The 19,518-nt window shown below is 42.3% G+C and overlaps 1 protein-coding gene across 7 annotated transcripts in view; it reads right to left on the reverse strand.

The window, feature by feature from the left end:
* MCF2 (MCF.2 cell line derived transforming sequence) overlaps positions 1–19,518 on the reverse strand; it is a 209,828-nt gene that overhangs the window by 110,418 nt on the left and 79,892 nt on the right. For 6 of the 7 annotated variants that reach the window (XM_068250993.1, XM_068250996.1, XM_068250992.1 and 3 more), the window contains exons 5-11: positions 14,370–14,489; positions 12,586–12,702; positions 8,926–9,075; positions 7,946–8,070; positions 5,557–5,671; positions 4,488–4,607; positions 369–560 (exon numbers count right to left, since the gene is read on the reverse strand). In XM_068250993.1, coding sequence (XP_068107094.1) covers positions 369–560; positions 4,488–4,607; positions 5,557–5,671; positions 7,946–8,070; positions 8,926–9,075; positions 12,586–12,702; positions 14,370–14,489 — 939 coding nt within the window. Of the gene's footprint in view, positions 1–368; positions 561–4,487; positions 4,608–5,556; positions 5,672–7,945; positions 8,071–8,925; positions 9,076–12,585; positions 12,703–14,369; positions 14,490–15,675; positions 15,823–19,518 lie in introns of those variants that run through there. The other variant, XM_068250997.1, reaches the window with a different exon arrangement.

Below are 19,518 nucleotides of genomic sequence, written 5' to 3' on the forward strand. Positions count from 1 at the left end.
GTTAAGATTACAATTTCCCTTGCAAGATAGGCCCCCATACTGTGAGGGTCACCAGGGGTAGGCAAAAAAGGGGTGTGATCATTGGCAGACCCCATCAAAGTTTTGCTGGGGAGCCACATGATTTGTAGTTACGCCACTGGTACTCTTCATTATTTATGTAGATTTAGAATAGAACTACAAAATGGCTGAAATAAAAGCAGATCATTCAAGACCAAGCCTTGCATAACACATTTACAAAAAAAATCTACTGAACCAGAAGAATGAGGAGTCTGTTTGTACATAAATATGATTATTAAATGGCATTGTTTGCAGGTGAAACAGCTGTTAGTGATGGTAACAGGAAAATGATCAGCTAATTATAGACACACCTGCTGCAGCTGCACATGGAGCTCCTCAGTGGTAGAGATACGACCATGCTTCCTCCTTATCTCGTCTGTTAACATATCCGATGCATGCCTCAGCTCATTGCATTGCTGGCAGATTAAATTAAGTGCATAATGATGATTTGCTGCTAACTGGTGTCCATGTAGGATCACCACCTGTGCCCTTCCTATTAACTCCTGTAAAATAAACACAAATCAATGTCAGGCATTGTCCTCCTTTACAAAACATGTTCACAATACAACATCAACAAATCATATTTGTAAAGCACTTTTCTCCCCATAGGACTCAAAGCGCATAAGCATGGCTCAGACCAATATTTAATTGATTGGTACATTTTAGTACAAAAGAAGAATTCTATAAGTCCGCAAATGCCAGGCTATTTCAGTCTGGATTTGAATAACTCCAGGGATGGGGCTGTCTTTACTGGGTGTGGTAGGGAATTCCAAAGGAAAGGGGCAGCATGACAGAAAGCTCTGGCTCCAAAGATTTTGAGGTGCACTCTGGGAGTTACCAAGTTTAAGGATCCTGCTAATCTGAGGTTGTGAGAGGTGTGGTGCAGTTTCAGCAAGTCCTTCATGTATCCAGGGCCCAAATTGTGTAGGGATTTCAATGTCAACAGTCCAATCTTGAAGAGTATTCTCCATTTTACAGGAAGCCAGTGCAGTGAGTGAAGAATCAGTGTAATGTGGTGACGCTGGATTGTTAGTAACATTACAAAGACACACATAATAAACAGAACAGTAACATGCAGAATTCTACGTTGGGCTCTGTCGGGGTGTGGGCCCCATCATTACATTTAGTGTAGCTGTAATGAAAGTCAGTTTCAAAATTTGCTTAAAATACTTCCTTGAGGCCCTGTGCACAGTGATCAGTTAAATTGCAGAATAATTCTGCCTGTCAGCTCACTGTCCATATCATTTTATGGGCCTGTTCACCGTACTGAGTTGTAACTGACCACATTATTCTAACTTGCTGCATGCAGGCTTTGTATTAATTTCTTTGCTCAGTCTCCATTGAAGTTCACAGTCGTCATAACGTGTGCTGTGAACTTAACCTCAGGAATACTTATATTAGCTCCTGTAACCAGATATAACAGTGCAGTACCTCCATGCAGCTGTAGAGAAAGGTAGGTATTAAAGAGACACTGAAGCGAAAAAAATATATATGATATAATGAATTGGTTGTGTACTATGAATAATTTCTAGAAGATTAGCAGCAAAGAAAATATTCTCATACTTTTATTTTCAGGTATATAGTGTTTTTTCTAACATTGCATTATTCTATAATATGTGCAGATTACACAACACTCAGCATTCAATATGATTCTTTCAGAGCAGTCTGTGAACTAATGACCTCTCCTCTAGCAGAGAAAAAGTAAACAGTTCACTTACAGTTGAGATAATAAAAGTCAGATAACAGCCCTCTCCACAACTAACTTAGTCGGAGAGCTTAATGGCTTGTTTGCATAGAGATAACAACTGGAGTTTCTCAACTCTTCCTGTACTGGAAACAATTAGACTGATGTATCTGATCTTAATGTTTTATTTCTTAGCTGTACTACACATACAAATCATAATATCATATTTTTTTTCGCTTCAGTGTCTCTTTAAGGAAGGAGAGGGGTCAGGTAAGTGGTGTAGGTGAGAATGCACAGCAAGGAAGGTTAGTCCACATGAGTGGCAGGGGCGCACAGCTGGGGTGGTAGGTCAGGTGAGAGGGGAACAGGGTATATAAGAAGGTCAGGTGACCAAGCTGCGGGAACAGACAAGGGGTAGCGCAGGTATCAGAGGGGGTAGAATAAATTAAAAGTAGTGGTTTTTCATTTCAGGAGAAGGAAATGACAGCCAGGTGACAGAACAGTAGTTCAATGCCTACCAAACCTTCTATTGATGCCTAACCCCAACAACGCCCCTGCCGATGCCTAACTCTAGCCATCCCCCTTGGATGCCTAATCCTAACTGACCACCCCTTGGATGCCTAACCTTAGCCAACCCTCCCCCCCCCCAACCCAGCGTTACCTAACTTTAAAAGACCCCCATGGTGTCTAACCTAACTGTCCACGCTGCAAATCTGCTTATATACAGGATCTTCTCAAAAAATTAGCATATTGTGATAAAGTTTATTATTTTCTGTAATGTACTGATAAACATTAGACTTTCATATATTTTAGATTCATTACACTACAACTGAAGTAGTTCAAGCCTTTAATTGTTTTAATATTGATGATTTTGGCATACAGCTCATGAAAATCCCAAATTCCTATCTCAAAAAATTAGCATATCATGAAAAGGTTCTCTAAACAAGCTATTAACCTAATCATCTGAATCAACTTATTAACTCTAAACACCTGCAAAAGATTCCTGAGACTTTTAAAACTCCCAGCCTGGTTCATTACTCAAAACCGCAATCATGGGTAAGATTGTAGGCCTGACTGCTGTCCAGAAGGCCATCATTGACACCCTCAAGCAAGAGAGTAAGACACAGAAAGAAATTTCTGAACGAATAGGCTATTCCCAGAGTGCTGTATCAAGGCACCTCAGTGGGAAGTCTGTGGGAAGGAAAAAGTGTGGCAGAAAACGCTGCACAACGAGAAGAGGTGACCGGACCCTGAGGAAGATTGTAGAGATGGACCGATTCCAGACCTTGGGGGACCTGCGGAAGCAGTGGACTGAGTCTGGAGGAGAAACATCCAGAGCCACCGTGTACAGGCATGTACAGGAAATGGGCTACAGGTGCCGCATTCCCCAGGTAAAGCCACTTTTGAACCAGAAACAGCGGCAGAAGCGCCTGACCTGTACTTGACACTGGACTTCAGGCATGTTGGCATTTCCCTCTCCCCAGTCTTCCTCCAGACTCTGGCACCTTGATTTCCGAATGACGTGCAAATGTTGCTTTCATCCGAAAAAAGTACTTTGGACCACTGAGCAACAGTCCAGTGCTGCTTCTCTGTAGCCCTGGTCAGGCGCTTCTGCCGCTGTTTCTGGTTCAAAAGTGGCTTGACCTGGGGAATGTGGCACCTGTAGCCCATTTCCTGCACACACCTGTACACGGTGGCTCAGGATGTTTCTACTCCAGACTCAGTCCACTGCTTCCGCAGGTCCCCCAAGGTCTGGAATCGGTCCTTCTCCACAATCTTCCTCAAGGTCCGGTCACCTCTTCTCGTTGTGCAGCGTTTTCTGACACACTTTTTCCTTCCCACAGACTTCCCACTAAGGTGCCTTGATACAGCACTCTGGGAACAGCCTATTCGTTCAGAAATTTCTTTCTGTGTCTTACCCTCTTCCTTAAGGGTGTCAATGATGGCCTTCTGGACAGCAGTCAGGCCTACAATCTTACCCATGATTGTGGTTTTGAGTAATGAACCAGGCTGGGAGTTTTAAAAGCCTCAGGAATCTTTTGCAGGTGTTTAGAGTTAATAAGTTGATTCAGATGATTAAGTTAATAGCTCGTTTAGAGAACCTTTTCGTAATATGCTAATTTTTTGAGATAGGAATTTTGGGTTTTCATGAGCTGTATGCCAATATCATCAATATTAAAACAATAAAAGGCTTTGAACTACTTCAGTTGTGTGTAATGATTCTAAAATATATGAAAGTCTAATGTTTATCAGTACATTACAGAAAATAATGAACTTTATCACAATATGCTAATTTTTTGAGAAGATCCTGTACATGTCACATTTTCCACACAAAAAATTAAAAAATAAATAAAATATCAGGTACCCAAACTTCTTGCTTCCATATGTATGTGTGCAAACTAGAGTATTTATTGAGTACTACATCTTAATTACCACTTTGATTATAAGGGAGGCAGCGCATTGGCTATATTTAATACATTTTCCCAATTTTGTATGAGATGAAGTATGCCACAGCATAATTTTGTCTGTTTTTGCTATCCAGGGGAATAGCTACCAGCCTTCTGCATGATTATTGTATGCTTAGTTGTATATACTCAGTATGGCGTGCAAGTTGATGTAATTGCTTTGTAATAACAATGAAACCCTCAGTGAGTCACTAAATAGTAACACAAGGATAATGAAGTTCTCATCATCCCACCAGCACTCACCAGAAATAGCAGTGGAGACAGAGTGGAGTAAATCTCACCTGTGCTCTTTCATCAATGTTACTCAGCTCCATCAGCCGTTGCCGGACTTCTGACAGACTGTCCCCTGTATCTGGAATACCGGTTTGTTGGACCATTAAAAAGTCAATGGCGCTCTTCAGCTGGTAATCAATATGTTTCAGAACAGTTATTATACCACAGCTAATATCATTAACACAGTTAACTGATAAAGTTTCATGAAGTACAAACACATGAGCCTAAAAAGTTATGCAAAAGAATCTAGGAAGGAAGATTGGACAACATTTATACCATTTTTTCAAACACTTGCCAGAGATGATGATAACTAAAGCTGAATAGTATTTTTTTTTTTCAATTTTGCATACGACAGTGTGGGGTGGAACATTTGAGGGGGTTTACTGTTGTCTGTGTCCCTTCTGGAGAGATGTCTCCCCACTTCCTTTCCCTGAGAACTACATGGAACTTTTTGGTTTTAATATTAAATGTTGTAGGTCTGAGCATAGGTAATGAGGGACACCAATGCAAAGTGTTAGGGGTTTCTAACTCTTCTCCATACTGCAAAAAAAAAAAAAAAGTATCATTTGCAGCTGTCTGTATCACTCTTCCAATGAGTTCTTCATTTCCTGTCTGGATAGGAAGTGGTAAAAATTGTGACAAGTGGGGCCCAGGACACAATAAAAATACAAAACAGTTCTAACCAACCACTAACAAAATTATTTTTCCCGCCTGAAATTGGGGATTACAGTGGAGCTGCAATAAAAAATCATTATTTTATCTATCAATTTTCATTATTTTAGTTTTGCATGGAGTGGGAATGGTTAAATCTTTAATTCGTTTTTTTTTTCTGGGTTTTGATAGATCTCTTAACCCTACTTGTTCCAGAGGGTTTGGTAAAGCTTTCCCTAAGGAGACACAGGACTATGAAAATCTGAGAAAGGTTCTAAAATGTCCATACACTCCAGAGAACTAAATTAAGAGTTTGCCTCAAGATACACTTTAAGGTGGTATTGAAAGGGGAGCATTTAAGAAGGAGACATATTATTAACCTCGACAAATAATCATGTTATTTCACAAGCTAAAGCATTGCCATACCTCTTCAAAATGTTGTTCAAACTTGAGCAATTCTAAGTATTGCTCCATTTTTTGCTGGTGTTTCTCCCAAAAGCCATCAAATGCACATTCCATTTCATGTAACTGTGCCAGTAACCTGCAAAACACAATTCAAGTAGCACCAAGGAAAGTGACCTAGGTAAAGTTGCTTGTGAGAAATAAATATCTTTTTAATTGCCTCCCCGGCATTCTTTTCCCTCGATTTAATAATTGATTTTAGAGGCGGGTGGTGATCTTTAATGTAAAAACTGAGCGCAGGTAAGTGGGAAGGATGATAAATTACATCTTTCGGCTTTGAATGATGCCTTTTTTTTTTTTTTTTTTACACCAAAGTGCTTTTAGCGCAGTAATTTATTTTTAACTGTATTACAAGAATTCAACAATTCCCCCATCTATCTAGCCCCTTGTGTCCCATGCAGGCTTGTGTTGCCAGAGCAGCTACACCATCTAGCGTGTGGCATTGTCTCCTGAACAGTACTGGCGCACGTGGTCCTTGACTTGGTGGATGCACTGCAAGAAGTAGACAGGAATCTACCTCCCCTCTTGCAAAGCCCTCGTCTCATTCAAGGACTGTGTGGGCTGGTATTGTTCAGATGGCAGAGCCCCATGCTAGCTGGCTCAACCATTATGGCAACATCTGCCTACATGGAAGATAAAAAGGCTTGGGGAAAATGCTTACTTAGGCCTAGTGCACACCAGAGCGTTTCGGCTGCAGTTTGCGATCCGCTTGCGGGAGCGGATCCGCTTGGGTAATGTATCTCAATGGGCTGGTGCACACCAGAGCGGGAGGCGTTTTGCAGAAACGCATACTCCCGGGCTGCTGCAGATTTTGGATTGCGGATGCGTTTCTGCCTCAATGTTAAGTATAGGAAAACCGCAAACCGCTCTGAAAAACGGCACTTCAGAGCGGTTTGCCAGGCGTTTTTTGTTACAGTAGCTGTTCAGTAACAGCTTTACTGTAACAATACATGAAATCTACTACACCAAAACCGCTACACAAAACCGCAAAACGCTAGCTGAAACGCTACAGAAAAAGAAGAAAAAGAGTTTCAAAATCTGCTAGCATTTTGCGGATCTGCTAGCGTTTTTTGGTGTGCACCAGGCCAAAGACAGGAGAATGCACAGATAAAGACATATGTCCTTGGCAACTAATGAGCGCAGAGTGTGTGCCAGCATGCACCTATGCTTACTGTCCCAAGGCATTTTGACAGTACCAAACAGATTTCACACTTTGGTGTATGCGGCGCCTCTATTACCATCTGTCTGCCGGCGCCCAGAGTACCATATTTGCACAGGACTGCCTAGCCAAAAGTAAAAATCTTGGCAGGCAGGTTACAAATACAATATTTCAGCTATGCATTTAGCTGTCTGTTTTGGTATTTAAATTATAAACTTTAAAGGACAACAAAACTCTAGACGATGAACTGGATGCGGTGTCTCATAACAACATGGATAATGCATTAAATGAAATCTGAAGTGAAAATTAACTTATGGTATAATGAATTGTATGTGTAGTAGAGCTAAGAAATATAACATTAGTAGCAAAAAAAAGTCTCATATTGTTTCCAGTACAGGAAGAGTTAAGAAACGTCACTTGTTATCTATGCAAAAGAGGTTCTCTGGGTTCTCTGACCAGTTTGGTCGGCTACAGTGCTGTTTGATTTCTGAGGCACTTATACTTCAAAGAAACAGTGACAAGCAGTTTCAGACAAGATTTTTACTGCAGGAAAGTTTAAAGGGTCGTTAGTTCTACTCTATTTCATAGTTTAAAATACAGTGTGGTTTGTAAATTGCAAATATAACAGAATGATGCAATGCTATGATAAAAAAAAAAAAAAGCTATACAGGTAGTCCCCGGTTAACGATTGAGATAGGGACTGTAGGTCTGTTCTTAGCTTGAATCTGTTCTTAAGTCGGAACACTGTGCCATATCTGTCCTCTGTACCTCCTCTGTACCCCTCTGTGCCTCCAGTGTCCCCCTCTGCGTCACCTCTGTCCTCTGTACCTGCTTACACAACTTTAAAAGCCATATTTTCTTTTTTTTTCTTTTTTGTATCGATGTTCTCAAAAACCATTTGAAAAATGTTTTTGACTTTTTCCCACAGAATCCATGCTGTTCGTATCAGTGGGTCGTTCGTAAGTCGGGGACTACCTGTATACCTAAAAATAAAAACATGAGACTCTTTTCTTTGCTACAAATGTTCCATTAATTATTCATACCACGCATACAATTCATTATATCAGTTTTTTTTTTTGTTTTTTTTTTGCTTCAGTGTCACTTTAACTGTACATTAAAGCAGGGCAGTTTTTAGGTATAGGCAAATCAAGCTGATGATGACTAGAGTGACACCTGCTATGATGATTAGATTACCTGTTCACCGTTTCCCAGTCTCCGGGTCTTTCACAGTCATGCTGTCCACTGACTATACTTGTGCTTGGTCCCTCAAATCTGTCCAGTAATAAACCACCTTCATTCATGACTGATGTGATGTCTTTCTATAAGAAATGACGGAAAATGACAGTAAAAGAATACTACCTTCTGTATGCAATGGCATGCCTATTTAATATCAGAGTGCATAAAATAACAAGCAGCAGCACTTTACATTAACCAATAAGCAATCAGCTCTCATTTCTCTGACATTGAAAGGGGGGGAGCAGTGCGAATCTCTAAAGGCTCAAAGCTCTGTGTGTGTGTGTATAGGTTGCTGATGTAATTTATTATTTTAAGCATATATAATAATTTTGTATATAAATGTAGTGATGAGAAAAATAATTTGCTCAACAGCTATATCTCCACGAACCATGGGTGGAAATCGAATTTAACCAACCCATGGGCTTTTATACATGAGCCACCGATATAGATATCGGATGGTCGATCGGCCACCAAGTCAAGAGATGTATGGCCACCTTTAGTCTTCTAACATAAACCTGTAAGTCTTTATCGCTTTAGAATATAGGCAAATCAGTCTCGGGGAGTCTCCTGAGCAACCAATCAGATGGCAGTTTCTACCACTTTTGTGGTCAGTCTAATAAACGGTGCTATCTGATTGGCTGCTCCAGCTGGATGAAAACTGCTTTCTGCAATTGGATGGAGGCATAAGTGTTTTCCTCAATGTCACACAGTGGCAGTGCGAGCCTGAGAAGTAGCTGCAAGGAGAAGCTGTCCTTCAGCATAAAGATGTTGAAGGGAAACAGAAAAGTGCATACGCAGAAAAAAAAACTCTTCAGTCATTCTTTTTTTTTTTAACCAGCAGTCTTATATATTTCCCAAGATCTGTGCGCTGGAGAAAATAAAAGTGCTGTTCTTTCAAGTGTTCGGTAATCTGTCTTCATAAAATCCAATAAACCTACCTTCAACTGGCAGTATTTTTCCATGCGGTTTGCTAGAATATGCTCGATTGAATAGATGTCATTGGGCAATTCTGTCTCAGCCAGTTCAGTTCCAAAGGCCTGCAGCATCTGAGCGACTTCCTTCACTGTCAAGGCGAAGCTCTCAATGGCCTGTGTGTCACCAAGGAAACAATGGAAACATGTTAAAGCCAACATGTGCCCAAATCCAGTCAAGTAAAGTAATTCTGTGAAACCATTTACATGTCAGGTCAACATCTGCAAGAAGTTTGTATGTTCTCCCCGTGTCTGTGTGGGTTTCCTCCCGGCACTCCGGTTTTCCTCTTACATCCCCAAAACATACAGATAAGTTAATTGGCTTCCCCATAAACTGGCCATAGTATATGATACATGCACTACACGATACATACATAGACACAGGACTATGGTAGGGATTAGATCGTGAGCCCCTCTGAGGGACAGTTAGTGACAAGACAATATACTCTGTACAGCGCTGCGTAATATGTTGGCGCTATATAAATACTTAAATAAATAAAATGTCTGTGCTCTGTGGCTGACTTCAATATTATTTTTCCACACTTTGAAATTAGCCTTTTAGCTAGCAATGCGTTCTGTTGCTATGCGGAGGGATGGAAGAGTGGAGCAGCGGGAGAGAGCCACAGTGGGAGGGGCCGGGCTGTACAGATGCGTAGCTAACCTACAGGCTAGTGATGGATTCTGCTGCTATAGATGGGGGCAGGCAGAAGGCTGACAGAGCGGTGCGGATGAACTAAAAGAGGGTTTCGGACAACGGGGCTGGTTTTGAGAAGCCTCTGGACCGTCCAGAGGCTTCCCTCTTTTTAAGTAATCATCTTTTTTTATTATTGTCCCTTATTTCACCTCAGGTTTGCTTTTAAAAAAAAATAGAATTAGCTGAACTTAGACCCTCCCCACTTCTAAATTCTGGTCATGTGATCACCCTCTGGATGTAGAGACCTGTGCCCAGTTACAGACTTTGCAAACCCTATGTATAACTTACGGTGTGTAAGGTGTGTCTCAGACTGCCAGTCTGCAAGAAGACAGCATAAGCAGGTGTCTATTGCATTCTCTAAGGAAAGCCTGAAGAGAGATGAGTATGGAAGACATTATTGCAAACTCCCTTTCCAAAGTGCTACTTATTTTACTTATTTGCTGTTGTGTGACCTCCACCTCTTAAACCTTCTGTCACTGACCCAGAACCAGTACGCAGTCCTGGTGCTCTGACTCCAGCAGCTCATAGCTCGGCATGACTGTATTCTACTTTTCAATTCATTGTGTCATTCTTGAGATACGGCCACCTGCCGATAACCTGTGTCAGAGGGTGACTCCCTTACCTAGCTGTTGTTTTTAAATAATTGTATTTCCCTGTCTTGAACATACCAGATAACATAAAGCAGGAAAAAAATCTCCTTATAATCAGCGGGCAGACAGGGTGACATTGTTTCACCCATTGTATGTCGGAAAGTACAAAGGTATTTTTAAAAGGCCTGAAAAACTTAAGAAATATGATTTTTTTTTAAAGCCCTAGTTTAGGTTTGTAGTGTTAAATGCATATTGTATAGCATACATCATAACGTGCCATGCACTAAGTTTTATGCATTACACAGTACTCGATTTTGCATAATTACTTGGCTGGCAGCAATACTGACTTTCTATCAGAGATCAATCACTGTGGTCACAGAGGGAAGAATAAAAACGAGGCTCTGACCATTCCCTTTGGCCAAGATATCTGGTACATCACAGTGGATAGAACAGACACACATTTGTATCTGTAGTAGCACCTCCATATTTCATCTCATGCTGATGCCTTGCAAGTACACCCTCAGCATTGTGTCCTCCCCTTCAGCCTGCTGCCCTCTCCTGACCCTGCCGCCTGCCTGGATCAAATTACATCTCTTTTCACAGTAGGTGGGAGAGGTGAGAGAGGGGGAGAAAGGAGAACTGCTGCAGCCTGTTTTTTTCATATCTGTTTGCTATATATCTTATTTCACATGTCTGTCTGCCAGCCTGAATCAGGTTACACCTCTTTTCACAGTGGCTGTGGGCTGGGAGCAGGACATGGGGGGTGGAGTTATGACATCAATCCCCCAGCATCCTTTGTATCTATGGTTAAAGTGGACCCACATTAAAAATAGAATATTTCAGAAATAAAATATATTTTCGAACTTAATAATAAATAGCAGACTTTTTTCAGCTGCTTGATGACAAATATAAAATATTTTACATTTATTGGAGGAACCCCTCCCTTCCTTTCATATTACCTGGACAGAATCCGGCAGACTGCTGGAAAAACAAAAACAAAACACAGGCTGCTACTGATTATGTCACAGGGGAGCTGATCTCAGCTTGTGTGAGATTTCACATAGACGACGCCCCTGTGAGGGAGGGTAGTTGATGACAAACACACCCATGATCTAAAACCTCCTACTAAGCTCAGAAGTAATGGCTGCCACCTGTATAACCCTAGTTATGAAAAGAAGGGTGAAAAGCATGCACTGAAATGCTCATAGGCTTGAATGAGTGTTTATTTATCTTTGTCTGTGTCAGAGTGGTGCAACTAAATATTTTGAATTAAAAAAATGTTTGGTTTGGGTCCGCTTTAAGAAAGAACAAAAACATTGCCGAGGCCCGATTTCAAACTGGGGCAGGGATTTCAAGACCTTATGTGGAATATGGACCCTGGGAGTGAGAAAATCACACTTTATTATGTGTGATTTAAAGTGAGTGTTTACCGGTTTAAAAATAAAAAAAAGTCAGTTACTCACCTAAGGAGAGGGAAGGCTCGGTCCTAATGAGCCTTCCCTCTCCTCTCTCGGTGCCCTCGGTGCTGCGCTGGCTCCCCCGTTCGCGTCCGCCGCCGCAGGGACTTCGGAGGTCTTCGGGAGTACTCGGGCTTCTGAAGACGGGCCGCTCCATACTACTCACGCGCGAGTGCGTCATAGAGGGCTTAGAGTGACATAGAAACATAGAGCCCGAGTGTTCCCGAAGGCTTCCGAAAGCTCCCGAAGGCATGCTGAAGTGGCAGTATTTGACCGAACTGGTCGAATACTGCCACGGGGGATCCTGCGCGGGACCGGGCACCGGGAGAGGAGAGGGAAGGCTCATTAGGACCGAGCCTTCCCTCTCCTTAGGTGAGTATCCGACTTTTTTATTTTTAAAACGGTAAACACTCACTTTAATATATATTTGCAACTTGTTAGGTTTAAAGCAGTTATTAAAGTTTTTTAAACTGTAAATTATAATATAGGTACTCTTCCAGCTGTTAGAACAACAATATACAGCAATGTGAACTATAGTTTAGACTGTTACCAGCAACCAATAAAGTTTTACCTTTTGTAGCCTTACTAGGGCTGGAGGATTTTTGCAAGGAATCTTACTGTTTTCCTTTTGTCAGAATACCATCTAGCGATTACACCCAATGCAGCCTACTGTATCAGTTACCCCTTGCTATGAAGATTAAAAAAATAAAACAAAAGTCATCTGCAAGTAGTGAAAGCTGTTGATGCTCGCAGTAACAATGATGAGGCACAAGAGTATTCCAGTATGAGATTGTGGAAGTATCTGCTGATTATATACTGACTGTAGTGCTCTTTCAATGTGAATGTGACTGCAGCATAACTTTATGAGAAATGTACATAAACATACCGTCTGACAAACAACCCAGTCCCGATGTCGATACTCAAGTGTGCCTCCAAATTCTGGTGTTAACTGCTTCTCATCGATGTACTTTAACAGGTCCGATGCAGAACTGAGCATCACCACCTAGAGAAAGAGAAGAGAACGTAAATATACTGTTTCCAAATCTAGCAGTCTGTATGCCACATGCTAGAGGCGCCCCGAATGCGGCATACAGACTGCTAGGGCACTTTTATTTGGCCTGAGGAAGTGGGCATGGTCCCACGAAACGCGTTGCCTGTGCTTAATAATTCATTAAACTTCCTTACCTAAAGTGAGTTTGTCGTCTGTGAGGTAAGCCACCTTATCCTTTTTTCATTTTATTGATTTTAAAGTGTTTTATGTACATTGGGCGCCTCTTTACCCTCTACTGTACCTTACTATCCCCACCCTTCTGGGAGGGGAGCCTTGCGCACCTATCCAAGGGGCGCAGGTTTTTTGCTAAGAGAGCGACCGAGTCCAGGACTGCTGGTAGACCTGAGTGGAGTCAGGTTTAAAACACTCCACCTGCCTGAAGTGGTCGGTTGCCCCCTTTGCAACCCACCTTTGTGAGTACCCTTCTATAAAGTACTTTTTTTATACCCAATACTTGTGACATACTGCACCATTTGGGCTCCTCGTGTTTGTCTTTGTTTTTTCCCTCCAGTACTGTACTAACATTACAGTATCTAACTTATAATGGATCATATACAACTACTACTACTACGCCACAACACTGGAGTCCTGGATATGAAACAGTCCCAACTCTATCTACATCGAGTTTTTAGGTTCTTGTGTGAATTTCTTCTGGGTGCTTCGGTCTCCTCCCACAACGCAAACAAATATGGGGTAATTGGCTTACCTCCACAATTGCCCCTAAAGATTGTCGTGCTGGGCCAAGATAAGGAGAAGACTGGATGGTGAGTGTATCTTTTGCCCCAATAGGTTTGCACTAAAAAGTATTTAATTTGACTCCGATGGATTAAGTTCAGAATTGGAGCATCAGTTGTAGAATCCCCAATACTCTTCTGCTCCAGCCAGGTGCTTAACTAGAAACCACTGGGCCCCCCTGTGAAACTTTGAATGGGGCACCCTCCCCCCGACACCCGCCATGCCAACCCCAAAAGGATTAGGGTAGAAAAGCGCTGTAGACCATGCTGAACACTGGAGTCCATGCTGAATAGGGACGGTCTACAAATCTTTGTCTGCAACACTTTGTATGATTCCTTATAAGGGGCTTAGCAGATCGAGTCATTAGAACAAATGTGCAGAGAGCAAAAGTTTTTTTTTCTCCATGCCCTTAGTTGTCAATCTCTCAGGACGGGGCCCCCTGTGGCTTCTGGCCCCCCTGCAGCTGCATCCCTTGCAGGGTCTATTGTTACGCCCCTGGCTCCAGCTGTGCAATGCTATGATCATTAGTGTTACGGTACCTCTCTGTTGTTGATTGCATAACTCTAACTGATCCTCTTATTATCACTATATCTTAAACTTAGCCCAAACATTAACCCATTCCTGATGCTAACCATAACTTCCAAACATTAACATGTACCTGAAGGGTAAAAAATGGGTACTTCCCTCAGTGGAGATAAGCCTTTGGTTAATCTAGAGGCTGCCCCCGTCCCCCACCGTGTTCTGGATGGAAAATTAGACACTGCCTTCTAACAATCACATAGTCTGGGACTTTCAAGGGAAGCATTTCCATAAGTGTATAATAAGCATTTTTTTCACAACATTGAAAAAAGAAGGAGCATCTTAAAGAAAACAAAGCATTTTACCGGAAGCTTGAGGATGAAGTCTTCCTGGCTGAAGCGGAAGCCGATGTCGGTGAAAGTACGCTGGAAAAACCCTGCCGGCCGTAAGACCAAAACCAGATGCAGGTTTCCGGGGAATGAGTGCTAAGGAGAGAAAATATCCAGTGATGTGTTAGCGAAATGTACAGACATGCAGTATATTGCCTGATGTCAGATACATGTGCTTTTCAGTTGCTTGAGCAACCGGCTAAAAAAAAGCACAGACCTTCCAAATACAGATACTTACCGATCCTCCAGCGATGTCTGGCAGTCTCCTCATACCCCTAGCGGGCCCCTGACAGCTTTCTGGCACCCCCCGTGCATGCAGGTCGGCAAGTCACATGATGCACATCGGGTCAGGTGACACGCCGGCTTCCATGCACTGCGCCAGAAAGCTGCTAGCAGCCCATGAGAGGTATGGGGAGACTGCCTCCAAATCTCCCTAAACACCACAACACTATAGTCCCAGTTATCCCCTCAGGCATGCCGGTTAGTTGAGACTTGGAGTGCCTAAATTCTGGATAACAGGGACTCTCCCGAAAACTTAAGTTTTTATTATACCCGAGTTTACTATACCAGGCGTTGCTCCCATAGAATTATATTGGAGATTGGCCAGGACTTGGAGAGGAAGTTTGCTATACCCGAGTTTATTATAACAAGATTATACTGTATCATGCCTGATGAGGACAAGTGATTTTGAAATTATTCTTTTCCAATCTTCTGAGCTCGCCAAAAAATGAAATGGTATCATATCAACGTCTTTGATTTTACATTATACTATGATACAGACCCATGAAGAACATATATCTGTTAATTCTAAACTTGTGTGTCCCGTTTGCAGTAACTTTCTGCAGTGTGTACACTTTTGTCTAGCCATACATTTACCACGATCCAATGCAACAATATAAACACATAGATTCATTTGATCTGATAAAGGTAAGTATGCAGATAAAGTTGTGAGAATGTTGTACAGCAGTAAATGGAAGGCAAGTATATTTCATGCCAAATGTAGGCCAAGTATAAATAGGTCTGGCACGGCACAGCAGGACGCAGAGCAGCATGGGCACAAGTGAATGCAGCTCTGATCTGCAGACAGCATGAGGAAGTGAGCTGGATGTTTAATGACAGAAGGAACTTGCTCTCCCATCTGCAGAGTGGAGCCTGCATTATGTATGTGTCCAGCACATCAGCAGTTTGTGCTAGAGCTCCCGTCCATGCTCCCTGCTGCAGTACTGGAGGATTTGAACTTGGGATGTGCTATAGAGAGACTGCAGGCAGCGATGGTCCTTACCGCATTCCTCCGGAACCTCATCATTCCTATCGGGAGATTTCCCTCGGCCATGGCTTGTCTGAGTAGCGATAATTATCCTCCTCTCGTTATTGTCAGGGATGCATAGGTGATATATGAGCTGGTTACTGAATAGGGTTTAAAGATTGTAAAGTGCCTGGTGAGCTGAGGCAGCGCTGCTGCTGCAGCCGTTTCCATTACCACAGCACTGCGAAAAAGCAAGAACTATGGTACAGCCGAACTGCTGCTCAGACATCCAGCCCTTCATTGATTCGTCGATGTTCATGTTAATCTCCCGCAAACACACGGTGACTGGCTCACAGCAGCATCTTCTGCACAGCCCAGACATGCACACCTGGGCTCTACCGAGTCTACTGCATGTGACAGAGGGGGTTAACCCTCGCACTGCCAACACCCCACTGCTAGGGGAAACTTACAGAGCTCTCTGCGCATTGCATACAGATCAGCACCTCAGGAAACTAAATATAACTGCACCCATATAACAGGGCTATCATATAACAGTGCTGTGCTAGGTACAGAAAAGAAAGTCAGACTGCGCTGCCACTATGGAGAAGGTTGTGGATATAATGCAGTGCTCACACAATAAGCCTCAATGAAACACTTCAGACAGCTCCACCACATCTGGGGTGATTGAAATAATCAAATAAAAACGAGCGCAATATGATGCATTAACTTTTTATTGCGCATAAATATTTAAATGAATCGCACTTACAATATGGAAAATAATCATTATGGGGGGTTAGTACTGGTCCCCTTTGTGATCGCTGCCAACATTCCAACGTTTCCGCGTTCTTGCGCCTTCTTCAGATCTTAAGAATAGAGATGGCCAGAACGGTTCGCCGGCGGACAGTTGCCAGCGAACATCAGCTGTTCGAGTCCGCGGCGGGTAGCGAACAGGTAGGGCGGTTCGATCCACCCCCTATACCTTGTCATTGGGCTAAAGTTTGACCCCCTACATCATAGTCAGCAGACACATGGCAGCCAATCAGGCTGCACTCACCCACGGACCCTCGCCCCCCGCCTATAAAAAACACAGCAGCGCCGGCCACGTTCTCAGTCTGGTGCTGCTGCTGCAGTGAGTGGAAGGGAGAGACATTGCTGCAGAAGATTCTGTTTGTTCGCTGAAAGGTGTGTGTGTGTGTGTGTGTGTGCGTGCGTGAGAACTGTCTATCATAAGCTGTGCTCAGCTTGATACTGTACAGTATCTGTTATTGATATCTGTCTGTGTGGGTTACACACTGCATACAATCCACAGTCAGTTGCTGGGCTTTGTAGTTCTACTATACTCTTCTGACAACCTAATGACAACCCTTTTCGGCTGTTTGCGGAGGTGCGTTAAACAGTGAGTTTGGTCTGTCAGTGTGAAGCAGTACACTACCTGATCCATGTATACACAAGCAAGATGTTTTAACCACTTGAGGACTCAGCCTTTACCCCCCCTTAAGGACCAGCGCTGTTTTTTCCATTCAGACCACTGCAGCTTTAACGGTTTATTGCTCGCTCATACAACCTACCACCTAAATGAATTTTGGCTCCTTTTCTTCTCACTAATACAGCTTTCTTTTGATGCTATTTGATTGCTGCTGCGAGTTTTACTTTTTATTATATTCATCAAAAAAGACATGAATTTTGGCAAAAAAATGATTTTTTTAACTTTCTGTGCTGACATTTTTCAAATAAAGTAAAATTTCTGTATACATGCAGCGTGAAAAATGTGGACAAACATGTTTTTGATGAAAAAAAACCCATTCAGTGTATATTTATTGGTTTGGGTAAAAGTTATAGCGTTTACAAACTATGGTGCAAAAAGTGAATTTTCCCATTTTTAAGCATCTCTGACTTTCCTGACTACCTGTCATGTTTCATGAGGTGCTAAAATTCCAGGATAGTATAAATACCCCACAAATAACCCCATTTTGGAAAGAAGACATCCCAAAGTATTCACTGAGAGGCATAGTGAGTTCATAGAAGATTTTATTTTTTGTCACAAGTTAGCGGAAAATGACAGTTTGTCACAAAAAAAAAAAAAAAAAAAAGGTTTCCATTTCTGCTAACTTGTAACAAAAAAAAAATGAAATCTGCCATGGACTCAACATGCCCCTCAATGAATACCTTGAAGTGTCTATTTTTCAAAATGGGGTCATTTATGGGGTGTGTTTACTGTCCTGGCATTTTGGGGGGTGCGGAATTGTAAGCACCCCTGTAAAGCCTAAAAGTAGTCATTGCACTGTGGGCCTCTTAGCGCAGTTTGGCTGCAAAAAAGTGTCACACATATGGTATCGCTATACTCGGGAGAAGTAGTACAATGTGTTTTGGGGTGTATTTTTACACATACCCATGCTGGGTGGGAGAAATATCTCTGCAAATGACAATTTTTTGATTTTTTTACACACAATTGTCCATTTACAGAGTTATTTCTCCCACTCAGCATGGGTATGTATAAAAATACACCCCAAAACACATTGTACTACTTCTCCTGAGTACGGCGATACCACATGTGTGGCACTTTTTTGCACCCTAACTGCGCTAAGGGGCCCAAAGTCCAATGAGTACCTTTAGGATTTCACAGGTCATTTTGAGACATTTGGTTTCAAGACTACTCCTCACGGTTTAGGGCCCCTAAAATGCCAGGGCAGTATAGGAACCCCACAAATGGCCCCATTTTACAAAGAAGACACCCCAAGGTACTCAATTAGGAGTATGGTGAGTTCATAGAAGATTTTACTTTTTGTCACAAGTTAGCGGAAAATGATTGTTATTGGGTTTTTTTTACCAAGTGTCATTTTCCGCTAACTTGTGACAAAAAATAAAATCTTCTATGAACTCACCATACTCCTAACGGAATACCTTGGGATGTCCTCTTTGTAAAATGGGGTCATTTGTGGGGTTCCTATACTGCTCTGGCATTTTAGGGGCCCTAAACCGTGAGGAGTAGTCTTGAAACCAAATGTTTCAAAATGACCTGTGAAATGCTAAAGGTACTCATTGGACTCTGGGCCCCTTAGCGCAGTTAGGGTGCAAAAAAGTGCCACACATGTGGTATCGCCGTACTCGGGAGAAGTAGTACAATGTGTTTTGGGGTGTATTTTTACACATACCCATATTGGGTGGGAGAAATCTCTCTGTAAATGACAATTTTTTGATTTCTTTACACACAATTGTCAATTTACAGAGATATTTCTCCCACCCAATATGGGTATGTGTAAAAATACACCCCAAAACACATAATACTACTTCTCCTGAGTACGGCGGTACCACATGTGTGGCACTTTTTTGCATCCTAACTGCGCTAAGGGGCCCAGAGTCCAATGAGTACCGTTAGCATTTCACAGGTCATTTTGAGAAATTTGGTTTCAAGACTACTCCTCACGGTTTAGGGCCCCTAAAATGCCAGGGCAGTATAGGAACCCCACAAATGACCCCATTTTAGAAAGAAGACACCCCAAGGTACTCAATTAGGAGTATGGTGAGTTCATAGAAGATTTTACTTTTTGTCACAAGTTAGCGGAAAATGATTGTTATTGGTTTTTTTTACCAAGTGTCATTTTCCGCTAACTTGTGACAAAAAATAAAATCTTCTATGAACTCACCATACTCCTAACGGAATACCTTGGGATGTCCTCTTTGTAAAATGGGGTCATTTGTGGGGTTCCTATACTGCTCTGGCATTTTAGGGGCCCTAAACCGTGAGGAGTAGTCTTGAAACCAAATGTTTCAAAATGACCTGTGAAATGCTAAAGGTACTCATTGGACTCTGGGCCCCTTAGCGCAGTTAGGGTGCAAAAAAGTGCCACACATGTGGTATCGCCGTACTCGGGAGAAGTA

Source organism: Hyperolius riggenbachi, chromosome 8 (genome assembly GCF_040937935.1).
Source record: "Hyperolius riggenbachi isolate aHypRig1 chromosome 8, aHypRig1.pri, whole genome shotgun sequence".
Taxonomy (NCBI): domain Eukaryota; kingdom Metazoa; phylum Chordata; class Amphibia; order Anura; family Hyperoliidae; genus Hyperolius; species Hyperolius riggenbachi.